This window comes from Schistocerca americana, chromosome 6 (genome assembly GCF_021461395.2).
Source record: "Schistocerca americana isolate TAMUIC-IGC-003095 chromosome 6, iqSchAmer2.1, whole genome shotgun sequence".
Classification (NCBI taxonomy): Eukaryota; Metazoa; Arthropoda; class Insecta; order Orthoptera; family Acrididae; genus Schistocerca; species Schistocerca americana.
This window is the reverse complement of record NC_060124.1, coordinates 366,560,308-366,579,809: the sequence shown is the minus strand read 5'-3', so window position 1 is coordinate 366,579,809 and position 19,502 is coordinate 366,560,308. Positions and strand designations below refer to the sequence as shown.

The 19,502-nt window shown below is 39.6% G+C and overlaps 1 protein-coding gene across 1 annotated transcript in view; it reads left to right on the top strand.

Annotated features, from left to right (window-relative positions):
* LOC124619330 (low-density lipoprotein receptor-related protein 1) overlaps positions 1-19,502 on the top strand; it is a 756,280-nt gene that overhangs the window by 414,506 nt on the left and 322,272 nt on the right. Inside the window, exons 7-8 of the mRNA XM_047145639.1 lie at positions 4,518-4,640; positions 9,327-9,578. Coding sequence (XP_047001595.1) covers positions 4,518-4,640; positions 9,327-9,578 — 375 coding nt within the window. The remainder of the gene's footprint in view (positions 1-4,517; positions 4,641-9,326; positions 9,579-19,502) is intronic.

Genomic DNA, 19,502 nt, shown 5'->3' with positions numbered 1-19,502 from the left:
CAGTGGAGTGTGCGCTGATATGAAACTTCCTGGCAGATTAAAACTGTGTGCCCGACCGAGACTCGAACTCGGGACCTTTGCCTTTCGCGGGCAAGTGCTCTACCATCTGAACTACCGAAGCACGACTCACACCCGGTCCTCACAACTTTGCTGTTTGGAAGGTAGGAGACGAGATACTGGCAGAAGTAAAGCTGTGAGGACCGGGTGTGAGTTGTGCTTCGGTAGTTCAGATGGTAGAGCACTTGCCCGCGAAAGGCAAAGGTCCCGAGTTCGAGTCTCGGTCGGGCACACAGTTTTAATCTGCCAGGAAGTTTCATACCCAAGTCAGTTACAGTTTGGATTCCAAAGGGGGCTCTCTACTGAACATGCCATCTACTGTTTCTCAGATTGCATATTAAAATATCTGAGTGACAAGATTTCACCTACCAGGATGTTTTTTTTATCTGTGTAAGGCAATTATACGACTGTCCAAATCACAACATTCTTTTGGGGAAGCTTTTGAGATACAATGAGTAAATGGTTAACTCATATTTAACTGATGGGAAGTAAAGGGTCGTGTTAGAAAGATAATGCAGCTCTCGCAATGAATCTTCTCCTTAGTGGGAGCAAAGTAATACTGGTATTCCACATCTTTCAATATTGTGTCCTCTCCTTTCGTTGCTATATATAAAAGACCCTCCATTTGATACTGAAGCAGAAATGTGTAGTTTGCTGATAGGTAATCATCATAATCAAGCGCAACAAAGCTGTAGCTATTGAATAGGTATTAAATGAAATATTCAAAAGCATTTTTGATTGATTCTTGGTAAGTAGCCTGTCACTCAAATTAGGAAAAAGAAAAAAAATGTTCATTAAATTTTATTAAAATGGTAACAGTACTGTATCAGGGAAAGAAAATACCTAAAACTGATTGTTTAAAATTCCTGGGTGTGCTTAGTAATCGGAACATGTACTGAAAATCACATGTTATAGATCTTGAATGCTAGAGTTCAGCAACTCTTGCTCTTTTACATTACTACATTAATGGTGTTACATGGATTCCATCAAGAGTGATCTCTGGGATGTGGAAAAAAGGCAAGGAAGTACATTTAATTTAAGTGCAATACAGTGAAATGACATTACATTAGTGTATTAAATTGCCAATTCCAATTATAAATTAACCTGAAACATTAAATTTAAGAGTTCTTGAGAAGATTAGTCTTCAGTGGAGCACTAGGAGTTGCGCAGTCCTAAACTCTACTACCAGGGTTGTCACAGGTTCTGGAAATCAGGGAATTTCAAACACATCAGGGAAATCAGGGAAATTTGGGAAAAGAAAACCACTGAAAAAATCACTTTTTTGTCTCAGTAGATGAAATTATTTGTTTAATGAGGTGTCATGCATCGTTGCTGGCTGGGTGCAGCTGAGTAGGTGCACTGCCCCCCTATTCGCTCATTTCTACTGCTTCTCCCATTCCTACCACTCCCCTCAGCTTGCTTGCAGTCAGTGCTGCCACCACTTCTTGCTGCTAGCCGAGCAGCTGCCGCTGAGAGGCAGGGAGGTATGAGGAATGGTTTGTTTGGATCTGATTCTCAGAGACAATGTACAGGCCCTGCCCGTCGGGTCTAGTCTCCCTGATCTGCCCGCAGGCTGGGTCTGTTTGTGTGTGGCGTAATGCAGCGGATTTTCATGGTTTGTCCATGGACCAAGGAGTGCGGTGCTCTTCAGCAGGCCAGAGGCCATGGGCGATGGATTTCAGGAATTACGACTGTCTCACTGCGAGTGCGTTGTACAGTGTGGCATTTTATATTCATTTTATTTGTTCTAGTACATTTTGGCACTTCAAAAGAAGTTTATATTTTAGAAAGTATGGCTGATAAGAAGAAGAAAATTGTGTCATTCGCTGGCAGTTTGTATGTTATATACTTATATATTTCTCGAAAGAAGAATCACACATTACCTGTAAAATAATAGATATAACACAGTGGGTAATAACCAACAATAACAAACAAAGTAGAACCAACATTTTACTGGCGTCACCTACAATGTTGGTTTACACAATTCTCGCCTTATACACTTCTTTCAAGAAGTCTACTTTTTTTCTGAGGTTATTTGTGAAAGCAGTGAAGGTATTTTAAACCTGTTTTGCGACTCCAAAGGAATGGGTGTTTTTGTCACCAGATGTGTTTCATTTTATTGAAATAAAATAACATAAGTTGTCTTAATGAAATACATATACCATTTGGCTTGCTTTCTCCATCTAAAAACAGTTCATTACAAAAAATGTTGATGTTAGTACTTAAGATTTTTGCTTGCATCAGGAAATGCCTTCTGCTTGCAAGTGTGTGTTTCTTTCTTTCTTTTTAATACATATTTCCTCGTTTGCAGTATTGTTTCTTGTTCCATAGCCACAAAGACAGATTGTCAACTTATATCTTAACTTAACCTTCAGATGTCAAAATTTGTCTGGAAATCGGGGAAATATCAGGGAATTTCACTTGGGGAAACTTGTGGAAACCCTGACTACATTATCTATATGATATTTAATGTGCTCTAATAGGTTGTTGAACTCTCATTTACCAATGTATGTGACTCCTTTCTATACTAATGTTAATCCCTTGAGGTCTTTGTAGAGGTTGTTTTTGGTCCTAGTGTTATATTCATGCCCTAGTATTATATTCATGCTTTTCACTTTTTTGTGTAGAGAGAAATATTGTTTATGACAAGGGGCATTAATGAAAATATATATTGTGAAGTAGTTGTCAGAATGGCCAGTTTTTTTGAAGAGGTCTTCGCAGCATGTTCTTGAATTAATGCCAGATGTAATTGAAACACGCATCTGTAGTCTGAAAATATTATCCTTGTGACTTGAATTTCCCCAAAAAATGATTCCATAACTCAGTAATGAATGGAGATAGGCAGCTAATAAAGTACTTTCTTAGTTTTTAAATCACTTATGGTAGTAATCATGCTTGCTACAAACATAGCTGGATCAAAGTGCTTCATTAATTGTAAGCAGCAGGTTTAATTGTTGATTTTGGTGATGAAAGCATCAAAAAAATTATCTAGTGTTTAATTTTGAACTTTATGTAGGCAACTATTTAAGAAAAGAGGCATATCAATAGCAGCCTCTCAATATATTTACTCTATTATGAAGTTTGCTGTGGAGAATCAGGCACTACTTGAAAGCAATAGCAGTGTTCTACATATACATCTACATCCATACTCCGCAAGCCACCTGATGGTGTGTGGCGGAGGGTACATTGAGTACCTCTATTGGTTCTCCCTTCTATTCCATTCTCGTATTGTTCGTGGAAAGAAGGATTGTCGGTATGCCTGTGTGTGGGCTCTAATCTCTCTGATTTTATCCTCATGGTCTCTTCGCGAGATATACGTAGGAGGGAGCAATATACTGCTTGACTCCTTGGTGAAGGTATGTTCTCGAAACTTCAACAAAAGCCCGTACCGAGCTACTGAGTGTCTCTCCTGCAGAGTCTTCCACTGGAGTGTTCATAAATATAACACTGGTAACCGAAATAGCCTCCACTATTCACAATTTAACCTTAATCTTGCATGGAGAGGAGCAAAGTGTGCAGACATAAAGATATTTGATCAGCTCCCTCGTGAATTAAAAGCTCTGTTAGACAATGATAGTTAAAAAAAAAAAAAAAAAAAAAAAAAAAAAAAAAAAAAAAAAAACGTAAATTGAAACCATTCCTATTTGACAAATTCTTCTCCTCCATAGATAAATTTCTGAGTAAGTAGTATATCAAAGAAAATCATAAATTTTTGAAAACATAATATAATCAGATAAAAAAAAAAATCTGTTCACCAAGTGGCAGCAGGAAAAAACTGGTATAAAAGTGAAGGAAGTGTGAAAGCTGTGGAAGGGTTGAAAGGGAAGAAAGAGAGATGAAGGGAAAGGACTTGTGTGGTTTAGGAATGTGAAGAGTTATGGAAAAGTTGCTCTGACCCAGAATTTTAGGTGGCCTTTCCATAACTCTCGCCTTTTCCTCAACCATGCCAGTCATTTTCCTTCATCCTTATTCCCTCATCCCTCTTTCTTCCCGTTCAAACTTTCTACCAGAAACAGGAGCCACTGGCTCCAAAACCTTCCACATTTCCTTCATTTTTGCATGGCTTTTCTCCTGCCACTGCAGAGCGAGTAGAATTTTTTTTTCTGTCCAGTTGTATTATTTGTTTGTATGTTTGTGGCTGGATTACATTTATCAAATTTTGTTGTACCCTTTTTTTTTAAAAAAAAATCCACTTCTGTGAATGACCAGCATGTAGTCATGTTTTGACTGAGGGATGTTACAGGCAGCCCTCCACACTTAGAAATAGTTTCTCTGTCTTGTGTTCACTGAATGTATACAGTTGTTCCTTTTAGAAGACTGAAAATTAGATACAGCATGATCTAACACATAGCAAAAACTACTGTTTAAGGCAGAAATGGCAATATTTTGGGAACATTGCGTAATGTATATTATTAAATGCCTTTTGTTGTATGCACTGGTTTTGTTACATTTGTTCACAGATGCTGATGAATGTCAGATTGAAGGCTCTTGTGATCAGCTTTGCAGTAATGCTGTTGGTTCATACTCCTGCTCTTGTGTGGAAGGCTACAGGGAAAAAGGAACTCATTGTGAAGCAGTGAATGGTAAATGTGACAGAAAGTTCTATTTCTTGCAGAGAGATTTAAGCACATACAATATATCCTCATGCTTCCAAATTTATCCAATCTAAGAGATCTATGTTGTATCAGGAGCAATAACAGGCATAATAAGTAAAACATAGCAAACTCTTCATTCGTCATGTCAATATATTGCATCAAATATCCATCATCACTCATATCTCCATGTTTGTTGGTCACAGTAGTGTAATATTTTGTTTCTGTGGCATTTATGAAGTGTGTTCTTCATAAACAACACCTTAAGCCTGGTTTCCACTGGACTAAACACAAGTGAAGAAGCATCAGTGAATGACAGTTCTCTCTGGTGTAATCTGTAGGTGAGCATGAACAGTTTGCATTCGGCAGTGTCTGGTTTGCATTTGATAGTGATCATTCATGTCCTGTCATACTAACTTTTAACATACCTTCAAAGGAAGTTTGCGCCCCCTCCGCTTCAGTACTACCAGTACAGAAACCTTTCTTCTTCTGTCTTGCCTACTTCTGTTTTTGACAAGATTTGCTTGAGTCATGGAGTGCTGTAAAGAAAATATAATGTTCGTGATAGAAGTATATAGATCTCATTGGTGCTTCTGGAATCCAAAAAAATTGCCAAAACACTCAGAAGTTAATCTGGGATGTGAGAAAGATGATAAATTCATTAGAATCTTGCATTATGCAGGAATGGAATGAATAAGCACAGGCTTTGTGTTTCTTTAAATTAAAGAGGAAAAGCACAATAAATTTCCTTGAAAGGAAACAAGTGTAAGTATGTCTAATTACGACAACTAAAATTAAAAACGCATGAAAGGCTTGCTCATTGTCATTGCTTACTTTCATAGAAGTCATAATTACATAGCTGTATCACTGTTACATTAAAGATTTTTGATGATGAATAAAAATGGTTTGCCTGGAATAAAAGTCACCTGGGATCACCCTATCATGTTATCAAATTATGAGGGCTATACAGAAAGTAAGGTCTGATCAATCATGAAATGGAAACCACAGTCAAAATCAGATGAAGCTTTGTGTAAATATGTTGTGCTGTGTCCCTAGGATGCCCGTCGATCATGTCACATCGCTTTTCTCCATTCTGAGTGCCCATGAGCACGTAAAGATTCCTAGAAAAATAGTCTCCCATCAAGGCATTGAGGATGCTGTTGCAGCATTATCAGTGGGAAGTGTTTGATACCCACCATACAGTGCGGAGTTGGCTCCCTCTGATTTTCATCTCCACTCACATGAACTGTTGGCTATGAAGACAATATAAGGCTATGTTCATTTTCTTCCTTCTTGTGTAAATGCTTGTTCAGAGATACAAGTGAATGTTAGTGAACACTGGTGAACTGTCTGCAAATGCTCACTTCCTTGTTTTTGCATCCAGCTGGCCCTAGTAAACCAGGCTTTGAATAACATACACCTGCTGCAGTAAGCACACTACAAATGTGCTACAAATCCAAACTCAAATTTTGAAAACAGACTACAGTTTCCTATGTTCTGATTCATACATTACTTTTAAATGTAATAAACCTCTTCCACAAGTTGTATGCACTCAGCAAATAATTAAAATGGTTCTCAGAGGGTAGAATTCTGATTAGCTTAAAAGGGAGAGTTAGACAGCTTTCTGCACTGACAATCAACATGCCATGAGAATTCACATGTATAATAAATGGAAACTGTTGCTTAAATGTTGGAGAAATGTTGTAGATGTGGGCATCAGTATTACCACATTTTTAACAAGAAAATTTCATTGTGTTAGTGCTTGATCTATGGCCCATCACTAACTGTATCATACAGTAGTTTCTGAGTAATTAGGAATCTGTTCTCTTTTAAAACTGCTCCATACAGTAATAATTATTTTCTTCAGAGTATTGTTTACATTCAACACTTCGCCAGCATTTTAAGAAACTTTGATAATATATATTATTTGGGCCATAGTGATTGTAAAACTCTAATAGTCTTATTTGTGCTTTTATGGATTCTGTCACTTTTAGAATTATTAGAAAATCTATGGCCCAAATAATATACATTATTAAAGTTTCTTAAATTTGCTGGCGAAGTGTTGAATGTAAACAATACTCTGAAGAAAATAATTATTACTGTATGGAGCAGTTTTGAAAGAGAACAGATTCCTAATTACTCAGAAACTACTATATGATACAGTTAGTGATGCAAACTGCAGGAAACGTGATAAAAAATGGTATACAAATGTACTGTTATATTATTTTATGTAGGGAGCTTGACACTTTCTACTTTTGGAGGGTTTAAATAAGTGAGCAGTATGTTGAGGAAAATGTAATTTCTTCAGAGGGGGACTGTGTTGTAAAACAAAAATTGGCATCTCCATTCCTGGACATGACCATTTTTAAGATTGTGTGATCTTTTGAAGATGAAAACTACAGATTCAAGATTTGATGAGGTACACACAGAAAAAAAAGGAAAGGAAAGAAAAGAAAGCTCCACGTGTTAGAAATTACAAGTGAAAAGATTTACTACACAGAAAGTTAAGTGAAAAGAGACTCAAAGTGCAGGTGTGCCATAAACAACTTTTAAACTCCATCCCTACTTTAATACCATTGTTTGTATCCTCTGCAAGCCACCGTACATTTCGTGGTAGCAGTCATTTAATTAAAGAGCACTAACTAGCCACACTACAGATATGTGACAACAGACAGGTTGATAAACAAGTCAGAGGAAAATTTATAGGAAGCAGGAAATGAAACAGTACGCGGGCACCACTAAGTCTGATTCAAAAAATATCATTTTTAAAATATTTTACATAGTTCACTGTTTTGTTTGTTTCCATCACCAGTAGAAGGGAATATCCCTGATTGTAAAACTCTAATAGTCTTATTTGTGCTTTTATGGATTCTGTCACTTTTAGAATTATTAGAAAATCTATGGCCCAAATAATATACATTATTAAAGTTTCTTAAAATGCTGGCAAAGTGTTGAATGTAAACAATACTCTGAAGAAAATAATTATTACTGTATGGAGCAGTTTTGACTGACAAATGGGCACATAAACCAAATACCTCTCTCTCTCTCTCTCTCTCTCTCTCTCTCTCTCTCACACACACACACACACACACACACACACACACAACACTTGCATTTTTTACTGTCAATGTGACCTCAGTGCACCATGTTGCTCATACACCTAAGAACGCTGATTCTTAGCCTCTTAAGTGTTCTCCGATTTGCATATTGTAAATGATGACCATTTTTTTCTTTTGTGAAATGTCCTAGATTTTCTGAGTATGATTCCCACCAATGCTGAATAGCTAGAATGACTTTTTACTGTACAGTGTAATTCACACTGATATAAACTTCCTGGCAGGTAAAACTGTGAACTTGATCCTTGTCAGAACCTGGATCCTTTGCCTTACATGGTGAAGAGCTCTACCAACTGAGCTCCACAGGTTCGATGCACAACCCTTCCTCACAGCTTTACTTCTGCCAGTACCTCTCTTCTATCTCTCAAACTTCAGAGAAGTGCCTCGGCATACCTTTCAGACTAAGTAGTCCTGGAAAAAAAGGACATTGCAAAAGTTGGCATTGCCACAACCTGGGGCATTATTTCCAGAATACACTCTGCGGCAGAGTGTGCGCTGATTTGAAACTTCCTGAAGACCAAAACACTGTCATACAATAACACTTCTTTGTTCCTAGATATTCTTTTTATATAGCTTCATATATCTCTATGCCTCTAAAGGTAAAGCTATCATCAGTCTGAACTGTGGTGTTCAAACCAACCTTCAGATTGATGACAGCTTTACCTTTAGAGGCAAAGCTTTACCTTTAGAGGCAAAGCTGTCATCAATCTGAAAGTTGGTTTGAACACCACCGTGCTATACCACATGTGATCCTGCTGGAGGTGGTATGCCCTACCCCTCCTTTGACATTGGAATTAACTTACCCAGCTAGTTATAGGGTGGATCTACAGTTTAACATGAACATGAACTCCAAAGCAAAGTGTAGTGTAGCATTTCCACATTAACAAATCATTGCCAAAATTGAAAGAAGTGGTAAGTGACATAAAAAGTACAGGACCTGTTGGGGATCAAATCACAGGCTTAAGGATTTCTTGTGAGGCACTTATCTACTGAACCACTGAGTCATACCCATATCTCATATCTGTTAGATTTTGTAGTCTGTGTGCGCATGTCTCTCAATCCTTGGATTCTTTTTCTGTTTCCAAATCATCTACACTCAGTTTTTATTTATTATTTTTCCCTCTCCCTTAGCTCCTCCTGCCCGTTCCCTCTGTTTTGCATACAGCCTGTGACTGCCCATGGCTGTGGCTTGCTTCACCATTTCTTACCATCTCACCATCACTTACTGCTCGGTCACACATGTCCACTGATTCCACCTGAATCAACTCCTCACAGCTTGAGAGCTACTGCATCAAGGGGGAGAGAGAACGGGGCCAGAACAGAGAGAGAGAGAGAGAGAGTGAGTGAATGAGTGAGAGCGTATGGACTGATGAACACAAACTAGATGTTGAAGTGCTAGTCTCCTTCTCAGCGCTTTGCTTTTTGTATTCAGTGAGTGGGTACCTTTCCTCATACCTTTACTTGCACTATAGTGGGAAAGAAGTTCAAAATTTTTTTTTTTTTTTCATATAATTAAGTAGAAGTTTTTGTTAGTTTTTTTATTAAATTTGGCCATAAACAGTTCCAGAGGACGAGCCACCATCTTTGATTTTTAGCAGCATCTACAGTATCTATCATATCCATCTAAATGGTACTGTGTATGAGAATGGTACAAAACTTGATCAGCATACATTGGCTTTGGACTTCAATCATCGCAATCGTACCATCTGCTACATATATCGTAATGGTCCTCACTCTGAGCCTCGCTGTGCCAGTGTGGACAATCTGGAAAACTGGTGGACTGTGGAGTCACCTTCAACATACACTTTTGACTGTGAGTAATACTTGTTTAACAATTTAACTTTAATGTATAATCCCTAACTTGCTCCATGAAGACAAAGACGTCAAATTAGCACTTAGCAATTGTACTGTGTTAAACTTATTCTCATTTCTTCTCACAGGTTGAGCATCATAAAACCAAAAAAATTTTTGTATTCTTTTGTGAAATAATTACTACCACCAATAGCACTTCAATGAGTTAGGTTTTTGGTGGAAGTAAGTGCAATATAACTTCCGTAGACATTTTGTATGTTGCCTGGATTCTTCTTTATGCCTTTCATTCCAGTTTAGTATAGTTAAGTTTGTGGAGCCTCAACTTTTAAATTTGGTACAAACTTTGATGATGAAACAGGCATATATTTTTCTTTTGTAAATATGTTCCTGTATTACAAAGAAAACATTTTTATCACAGATAAGAACTTACATTAGTTAGTAATACACAAAAGACATACATTAGTGAGTTGTTTAATTTATGATACCTGTTGCATAGAATAGGAAGTGCTCTATTTGTGCACAAAAACATGAAACAGCTTTGTGTGTCATGTTGTCACATTTCATTTCTGAACATGTAGAAACAAGTGGTTGAAAGAGTAATTATCTGGCATGTGGATGAATTTCTGTGAGACATACAAGGGACAATAGGTTGGGTTTACTCTCTTTTGTTTGTAGCCAGTAGCTGATGGGTTCATCATCCCAAATCCACATAAAGTGGGCTGTAAGAGAGATTAATAGGACAAGCTGAATGTTATGTTCTGAGTTTCCTAAGCTCATTTAAGCGTTTCAAACTTTCTGGTGATGTTACATGTTTAGCTAAGACTAAGTTATACATAAAAAGTGTGAGGTCTTCCGTGAGGTCTTCCACATAAATACTAAAAAAAAATCCGTTAAATTTTGGTTGCATGATAAATCAAAAAAATTTAGAGGTTATCAATTCAACTAAATACTTAGGGATTACAGATATGAACAACCTAAATTTGAAGCATCACACTGAAAAGTCTGTAGGGAAAGTGAACTAAAGACTGTGTTTTGGAAGACACAACAAATCTACTAAGGAGGATAACTACACTACAGTAGTCAATTCATTTGTGAAGTACTGCTATTTGGTATGCGATCCTTACCAGAGGTCATCTAAAAAGTTCCAAGTAAGATTGCTCTTTTCATGCCATGTTATTACAAAATAGGAAAGAGACTGTCGTGGATACAGTAAGCTAGTTGAAGTGACAATCGGTAAATCAAAGGCAATTTTCATTGGGGTGAGATCTTTTTATAAATAACAATCAGTAAGTTTGTCTTCCAAATGCAAAATATATGCTCGACTCCAACGTGCATTGAGGGAAATGACCAACATGATAAAATAATGTAAATTGGAGCCTGTGTGGAAAAATTAAGGTGTTCATTTCCCCATGTGCTTTTTGAAAATAGAATGATAGAGAAATTGTTTGAAAGTGGTTCTATGAACGCTCTGCTAACCACTTAAGTTTGAATTGCAGAGTTATCATGAAAATATAATACAACTGGATAGATGAGAGACCTACTAATCAAACAGTGACAGGAGAAAACATATACAGAACTTTAGGCAATCAGGATGCTTCTCGGGGGTGGTTGGCTGAACAACCTCAATTTTTTTTTTTAAAGTTTTAAGAGTTGTTTGGAACATTTGCAATGTGGGAGTCACCAGACTGCCCTTATTGGTGTAGGAGGCGAGTCTTGGCTCCTCTGGTGCAGAGATGATATTTGATAGTGTTACGTGTTGACCATATCAGAAGTTACTCGCCATTGACAGTATTCTTACAGTAAAAAAAAGCTCACAGGAACTCACAAAACTGTTTCCAGTGTGAAAGCTTATCAATTTTTTTTCTGTTTTCATAGTAGAGTGGGGCAGCTAAGTGTGTGCATGAAGCTAATTGTTCAATAGGTGCCTTGCACTGATTACACTGGGAACTGTTAGCTATCTGAGGAGGCTGTTGACAGAAATAGTGTACTGGATGAAGTTTAATTGCCTTAAATAACTTGTATTTCTTTTTGCAGGAACTTCAGATGCTTTGATTTTAATGCAATCATTAACTTATATTGTTTAGAAGTGTTACCCTGTTTGGTATTTTTGAAAATTTATGCACAAGTTCCAGAGAAATAGTTGGAAGTGGTCCATTGACTATGACAGTGTACATTTCTAATCTAGAGTCTGGGCCTTGGAATATTTTTGAATGCAGCTAGATTGCTACAGAGCATTTGTTATTATTATTAAAGTAGTAACTGCTTTAATCTTGTCTCATGAGTCAAAACAAAAGGGTCTCACAAATGTGACAGTGCGAAGAAATCATCTAGGTTTGCCAATCAAAGTTTTCAAATCTAATGGATGGTGTAGCATTTGGTATAGTTTGTTTCATGCATGTTAGGAGCATGTGTATTTCAGCCATGAACAGATATAGTTTGTATGATATCATGTCATCATAAATAATGAGGGAAGTAGTCTAGTCAACAAAGGAAAATTAGTGGAAAAATATGTGCAGGACAAGTTTTCTACAGTGGTTGGGGGAAGTGTAAAACTCCTGAGCAAGGGGGTGGCGTGAACATTTAAAAGTTACAATATTATGAAAAGAATAGTTGCTGCTTACCATATAGCGGAGGTGCTGAGTCACAGATAGGCACAACAAAGACTGTCAGAAAGTGAGTTTTGCCCAACAAGGCCTTCCTCAGAAAAAGACAACATACACTCATGCAAAGTCACACGCATAACCACAGTCTCGGGCTACTGTGGCCAGACTGTGGGCAGCAGTGCATTATGGGAGAACAACTGGGTGGTGGGGTTAAGGAGGAGGTTGGAGTGGGGAGGGAGAGGAATAGCAGGTTAGGGTTGGTTGATAGTAAAGTGCTGCTTGAGGCAGCATAAGGTAGAGAGAGGATAGGGCAGCTAGGTGCTTGTGGAAAAGGAGAGAAGTAAAATGACTGGGTGCATTGGTGGAATAGAGGGCTGTGTAGTGCTGGAATGGGAACAGGGAAGGTGCTAGATGGATAATGATAGTGATTAAAGAAGGCTGAGGCCAGGAGTGTTACGGGAACATAAGATATATTGCAGGGAGAGTTACCACCTGCACAGTTCAGTAGAGTTTGTGTTGGTGGGAAGGGTCCAGATGGCACAGGCGCTGAAGCAGTCATAAAAATGAAGAACATTGTGTTGTGCGGTGTGCTCAGGAACGGAGTGGTCCAGCTGTTTCTTGGCCACAGTTTGTTGGTGGCCATTCAGGCAGACAGACAGCTTGTTGGTTGCCATGTATACGTAAAATGCAGCACAGTGGCTGTAGCTTAGCTTGTAGATAACATGACTGGTTTCACAAGTTTCCCTGTCTTTGATGGGACAGGTGATGCTTGTGACCAGACTGGAATAAGTGGTCGAGGGAAGATGTATGAGACAGGTCTTGCATCTAGGTCTATTACAGAGATATGGCCATGAGGCAAGGGGTTGGGAGCAGGGGTTGTGTAGGGGTGGATGAAGATATTGTGTAGGTTTGGTGGACGGCAGAATACCATTGTGGGTGGGTCTGGGGTGGGAGAAATAGTGGGTAGGACATTCCTCATTTTAGAGCACGACGAGAAGTAGTCAGAACTCTGGGATAGAATGTGATTCAGTTGCTCCAGTCTTGGGTGGTTATGAGTCACAAGGGGATTGTTACTCTGTGGCAGGACGGTGGGACTTTGGGAAGTGGCAAGTGACTGGAGAGATAAGGCATCTTGTTTTTGTACAAGGTTGGGAAGGTAATACGGTCTGTGAAGGCCTCTGTGGGAGCCTCTGTATATTTCAAGAGGGACCACTCGTCACTGCACGTGTGACAACCATGGGTGGCTAGGCTGTATCAAAGGGACTTCTTGCTATGAAATGGGTGGTAGCTGTTGAAGTGGAGGTATTGCTGGTGGTTGGTAGGTTTGATTTGGATAAGGGGTACTGATGTAGTCATGTTTGAGGTGGAGGTCAATATCAAGGAAGGCGGCGTGTTGGGTTGAAGTGAATTGGGGAGAAGGTGTTGAGGTTCTGGAGAAATGAGTATAGAGTGTCCTCGTCCTTGATCCGGATCACAAGGATGTCATCAGTGAATCTGTACCAGGTGGTGGGGGGTTGGGATTCTGGGCATTTAAGTAGGATTCCTCTAGATAGCCTATGAATAGGTTGGCATAGGATGGTGCCATGTCGATCCCAATAGCCATACCCTAGATGTGTTTGTAGGGAATGCCCCAAAGGAGAAGTAATTGTGGATGAGTATATAGTTGGCCATGGTGACTAGGAAGGAGATAGTAGGTTTGGAATCTGTCAGACATTGGGAAGGTAGTGTTAAATAGTGGTAAGACCATGGGCATTGGGAATATTAGTGTAAAGGGAGGTGGCATGAGTAGTGATGAGCAGTGCACATTGTTAAAGAAACAGGAACTGTGGAGAGTCAGTGGAGGCTGGCATCTTTTAAATAGGAGGGTAGGTTGCAGGTAATAGGCTGAAGGTGCTGTTCTACGAGAGCAGAGACTCAAATGTTCCACTACTGTTGTTTTGAACGACAAGGATTACTTGGTAGAGGGAGTCCACTAGCTTTGATTCATCCACCTACAAAACCTGTCCACAGTGACCCCACTGTAGAAATCCAACAGGATGTCCTGTCTCTTCTCAAATCTTTGGGTCCATGCCAGAACCTTTCCCCAGAGCACACCTCTCTCCTCATCCCTACCACTCTCCACACTCTTACCTTCTACACGGTTCTTAAAATCTGTAAACCCTACCATCCAGGATGCCCCATTGTGGCTGCTTACTGTGCCCCACTGAGAGAATCTCTGCTCTTGGAGACCAACACCTTCAGCCTATTACACCCAACCTACCATCCTATATAAAAGATATCAACCATTTCATCCACCGACTCTCCACAGTTCCTATTCCTTTACCAAATGGTGCACTGCTCATCACTATTAATGCCACCTCCCTTTACATCTCAAATGCCCATGACCATAGCACTACCGATCATTACCGTTCCTCCCTCCCCCCTTTTTTTAAAAAGTCATTACTCTCCTGACATGTTTGATTTTGATGTGGCACAAATTCCTCTCATGTACCAACCCATTCATCTCAGAGTAGCACTTAAAACCTATGTCTTCAATTATTTGCTGGCTGTATTCCAGTCTCTGTCTTCCTATACAGTTTTTGCCCTCTACAACTCCCTCTAGCAGCATGGAAGTCATTCCCTGATGTCTTAACAGATGTCCTGTCATTCAATCCCTTCCCCTTGTCAGTGTTTCCCATACATTCCTTTCCTCTCTGATTCTGTGCAGAACCTCCTCATTCCTTACCTTATCAGTCCACCTAATTTTCAACATACACCTGTAGCACCACATCTCAAGTGCTTCAATTCTCTTCTGTTCCAGTTTTCCCACAGTCCATGTTTCACTACAATACAATGCTGTGCTCCAAACGTACATTCTCACAAATTTCTTCCTCAAATTAAGACCTATGTTAGTACTAGCAGACTTCTCTTTGCCAGGAATGCCTTTTTTGCCGTAGCTGGTCTGCTTTTGATGTCCTCCTTGCTCCGTCCGTCATTGGTTATTTTGTTCCCTAGGTAGTAGAATTCCTAAACTTCATCTACTTTGTGACCATCAGTCCCTATGTTAAGTTTCTCACTGTTCTCATTTCTGTTACTTCTCACTACTTCCCTCTTTCTTCAATTTACTCTCAATCCATGTTCTGTAGTCATTAGACTGTTCATTCCATTCAGCAGATCATGTAATTCTACTTCCTTTCATTCAGGATAGCAATGTCATCAGCAAATCGTATCGTTGATATCATTTCGCCTTGAGTATTAATTCCTCTCCTGAACCTTTCTTTTATTTCCATCATTGCTTCTTTGATGTACAGACTAAACAGTAGGGGTGGAAGATTATATCCCTGTCTTACACCCTTTTTAATTAATGCACTTTGTTTTTGGTCGTCTACTCTTATTAGTCCCTCTTGGCTCTTGTACATATTGTATACTACCCATCTCTCCCTATAGCTTATCCCTATTTTTCTGAGAATTTCGAACATCTTGCACCATTTTACATTGTCGATGCTTTTTCCAGGTCTGAACTTGTATTAATTTTTCATTAGTCTTGCTTCCATTACCAGCCGCAAAGTCCGAATTGCCTTCTGGTGGCTTTACGTTTTCCTAGAGCTAAAATAATCATCATCTAACACATCTTCAGTTTTCTTTTCCATTCTTCTGTATATTATTCTTGTCAGCAACTTGGCTGCATGAGCTGTTAAGCTGATTGCATGATAATTCACAAACTTGTTGGCTCTTCCAGTCCTTGCAAATGTTTGGATGATATTTTTCCGAAAGTCAGCTGGAATGTTGCCAGACTCATATATTCTACACACCAGCATAAACAGTGATTTTATTGCCACCTCCCCAATGATTTTAGAAATTCTGATGGAATGTTACCTATCCCTTCTACCTTAGTTGTTCTTAAATCCTCCAAAGCTCTCTTAAATTCTGATTCAAATACTGGATCCCCTATCTCTTCTAAATCGACTCCTGTTTCTTCTTCTATCACATCGGGCAAATCTTCCTCTGCATGGAGGCCTCCAATGTACTCTTTCCACCTATCCACTTTCTCCTCTGCATTTAACAGTGGAATTTCCATTGCACTCTTAATGTTACCACCCTTGCTTTTTATTTCACCAAAGGTTATTTTGACTTCCCTACATGCTGAGTCAGTCCCTCCAGCAATCATTTCTCTTTCAATTTCTTCACCTTTTTCATGCAGCCATTTCGTCATAGCTTTCCTGCACTTCCTATTTATTTTGTTCCTCAGCGACTTGTATTTATGTATTCCCGAATTTCCCTGAACATTTTTATACTTCCTTCTTTCATTGATCAACGAAGTATTTCTTCGGTTGCCCATGATTTCTTCGCAGTTACCTTCTTTGTACCTGTTTTTCTTTCCAACTTCTGCGATTGCCCATTTTAGAGATGTCCATTCCTCTTCAACTGTACCGTGTACTGAGTTAATCCTTATTGCTGTATCTATAGCCTAAAGAGAACTTCAAGCATGTCTCATCATTCCTTAGTACTTCCGTATCCCATTTCTTTGCATATTGATTCTTCCTGCCTAATCTCTTAAACTTCAGCCTGTTCTTCATCACCACTACATTGTGATCTGAGTCTGTATGTGCTCCCAGGTATGCCTTACATTCCAGTATTTGATTTCGGAATCTGTCTGACCATGATGTAATCTAACTGAAATCTTCCTTTATCACCTGGCATTTTCCAAGTACACCTCCTCCTCTTGTGATTCTTGAACCGAGTATTCGCTATTACTAACTGAAAATTATTACAGAAGTCAATTAATATTTCTTCTCTCTCATTACTTGTCTCCTGTAACCCTTTCTTCTGCTCCTTCTCCTACACCTGCATTCCAGTCCCCATAACTATTAGATTTTCACCTCCCTTTACATACTGTATCACCCTTTCAACATCCTCATGCACTTTCTCTCCCTCTTCATCTTCAGCTTGTGACATCGGCATGTATACCAGAACTGTTGTCAGTGTTCGCTTGTTGTTGATTCTGATAACAACAACTCTATCACTGAACTGTTCACAGTAACACACTCTGTGCCCTATCCTCCTATTCATAACAATCATTCTCCTATTATACCATTTTCTTTTGTGGTTGAAGGAATTATCTACAAACAAATCTGGGGTATGGCCATGGGGACCCTCATGGCACTATCTTATGCTAACCTATTCATGAGTCATCTAGAGGAATCCTTCCTATACAACCAGAATCCCAAACACCTCATCTGGTTCAGAAGCAATGATGACATCTTCATGATCTGGATTGAGGGTGAGGACACCGTATCCACATTCCTCCAGAACCTCAACACCTTCTCCTCCGCTCACTTCACCTGATCCTGTTCAACCCAACAAGCCACCTTCCTTGATATTGACCTCCACCTCAAGGATGGCTACATCGGTGCCTCTGCCCACATCAAATCTCAATACCTCCATTCCGACAGCTATCACCAATTCCATAGCAAGACATCCCTTCCATACAGCCTACCCACTCATGGCCATCGCATATGTAGTGGCGAGTGGTTCTCTCGAAGTATACTGAGGGTCTCACTGAGGCCTTCACAGACCATAATTACCCTCCTAATCTTGTACAAAAACACATCCTGTGCCTTCTGTCTCCAGTCACCCACCACCTCCCAAAGTCCCAACATCCAGACACAGAGGAGCATCCCATTTGCAACTCTTTACCACCCAGGACTGGAGCAACTGAATGACATTCTCTGCCTTTTGACTATCATAATGCCCTAGAATGAGGAATGTGCTACCCACTATCTTTTCCACCTCACCCATTGTGGTATTCTGCTGCCCACTGAACCTACATAATTTCCTTATCCTTCCCCACACAACCCCTGCTCCCAGAGCCCTGCCTCGTGGTTCATATCCCTGTAATAGACCTAAATGCAAGACATGTCCTATGCATCCTCCCACCACTACCTACTCCAGTCTGGTCACAAACATCACCTGTCCCATCATATGCAGGGCAACCTGTGAAACCAGTCATGTTATCTACATGCTAAGCTGCAACCACTGTACTGCTTTCTATGTGGACATGACAACCAACTAGTTATCTGTCCACACTAATGGGCACCAACAAACTGTGGCCAATAAAAATCTGGAAAGCCCTGTTGCTGAGCATGCCGAACAACACGATATTCTTCATTTCAGTGACTGCTTCACAGCCTCTGCCATCTTCATCTGCCCCACCAACACCAGCTTTTCTGAAATGCACAGGTGGGAACTCTCCCTGCAATATATCATATGTTCCCATAACCCTCCTATCTAGCCCCTTCCCTATTCCCATTCCAGCACTACACAGCCCTATATTCCACCAACGCACCCACAGTCTTTTTACTTTTCTCCTTTTCCAACCCCTGCCCTCTTCTAACTTCCCAACTGCACCTAGCTGCCCTACCCTCTCTCCACCTCGTGCCTCTATGCTCCCACAAGCAACACTTGATCATCTCCCATCCCTACCCTGCTATCCCTCCCCCCTCACCACCAAGTTGCTTCTCCCATCATGCATTGCTGCTCCCAGTCTGGCCGCAACAGCCAGAGACTGTGGTCATTTGTGTGTGTGTGTGTGTGTGTGTGTGTGTGTGTGTGTGTGTGTGTGTGTGTCTATATTGCCTGTTTCCAACGAAGTAATTGTTGGCTGAAAGCTCACTTTCTGACAGTCTTTTTGTTGTGCCTATCTGCGACTCAGTGTCTCCAGTATATGGTGAGAAGCACCTATTCTTTTCACAATATTGTAATATTCCATCCTGGGTTTTCCAATGTTTGATTTTAGATTTAAAGGTTACTTTTTATGTTTTTCTTGTCTATCTTGTAAACTGCGACTTCTAGCAAAAATGTTTCTTAGTACCAAATTAGATTACATTAAATTTCATACAAAAAAGGTCCTAGTCCTTTTTTCTGTAGGACTAATAGTTTGCATGTTACAGGGGATGGAAAAATCACAGATTGTTAAAAATAGTGTTTTAATGATGTATAAATAATGTGTTATGTTAAATAATGTGAGTTAAGAACAAATGTTATTTGTATCATATCTAAGTACAGAAGAACTGTTAGGGATAAACTGTGTTTTTAGGGTGGGAAAGTCGAGGTGGAGGTTAGAAGCAAGAGGAAAGGTATTTGCTGGATTGTGGTCATGCACTTCCCTCCTTCGTAGGTCTGCAAAATGACAAGTGAGTAGATAGTTCCCCATTCTCCCTACCACACTACATCACAAAAAGCAACTACAAGGTGTTTCACAAAGTTATATTCTTGCATTTGTATGATTAGTGGTTCATATCTGTATCCATTTTGTAGAAAATTAATACATCCAGACATGTCTG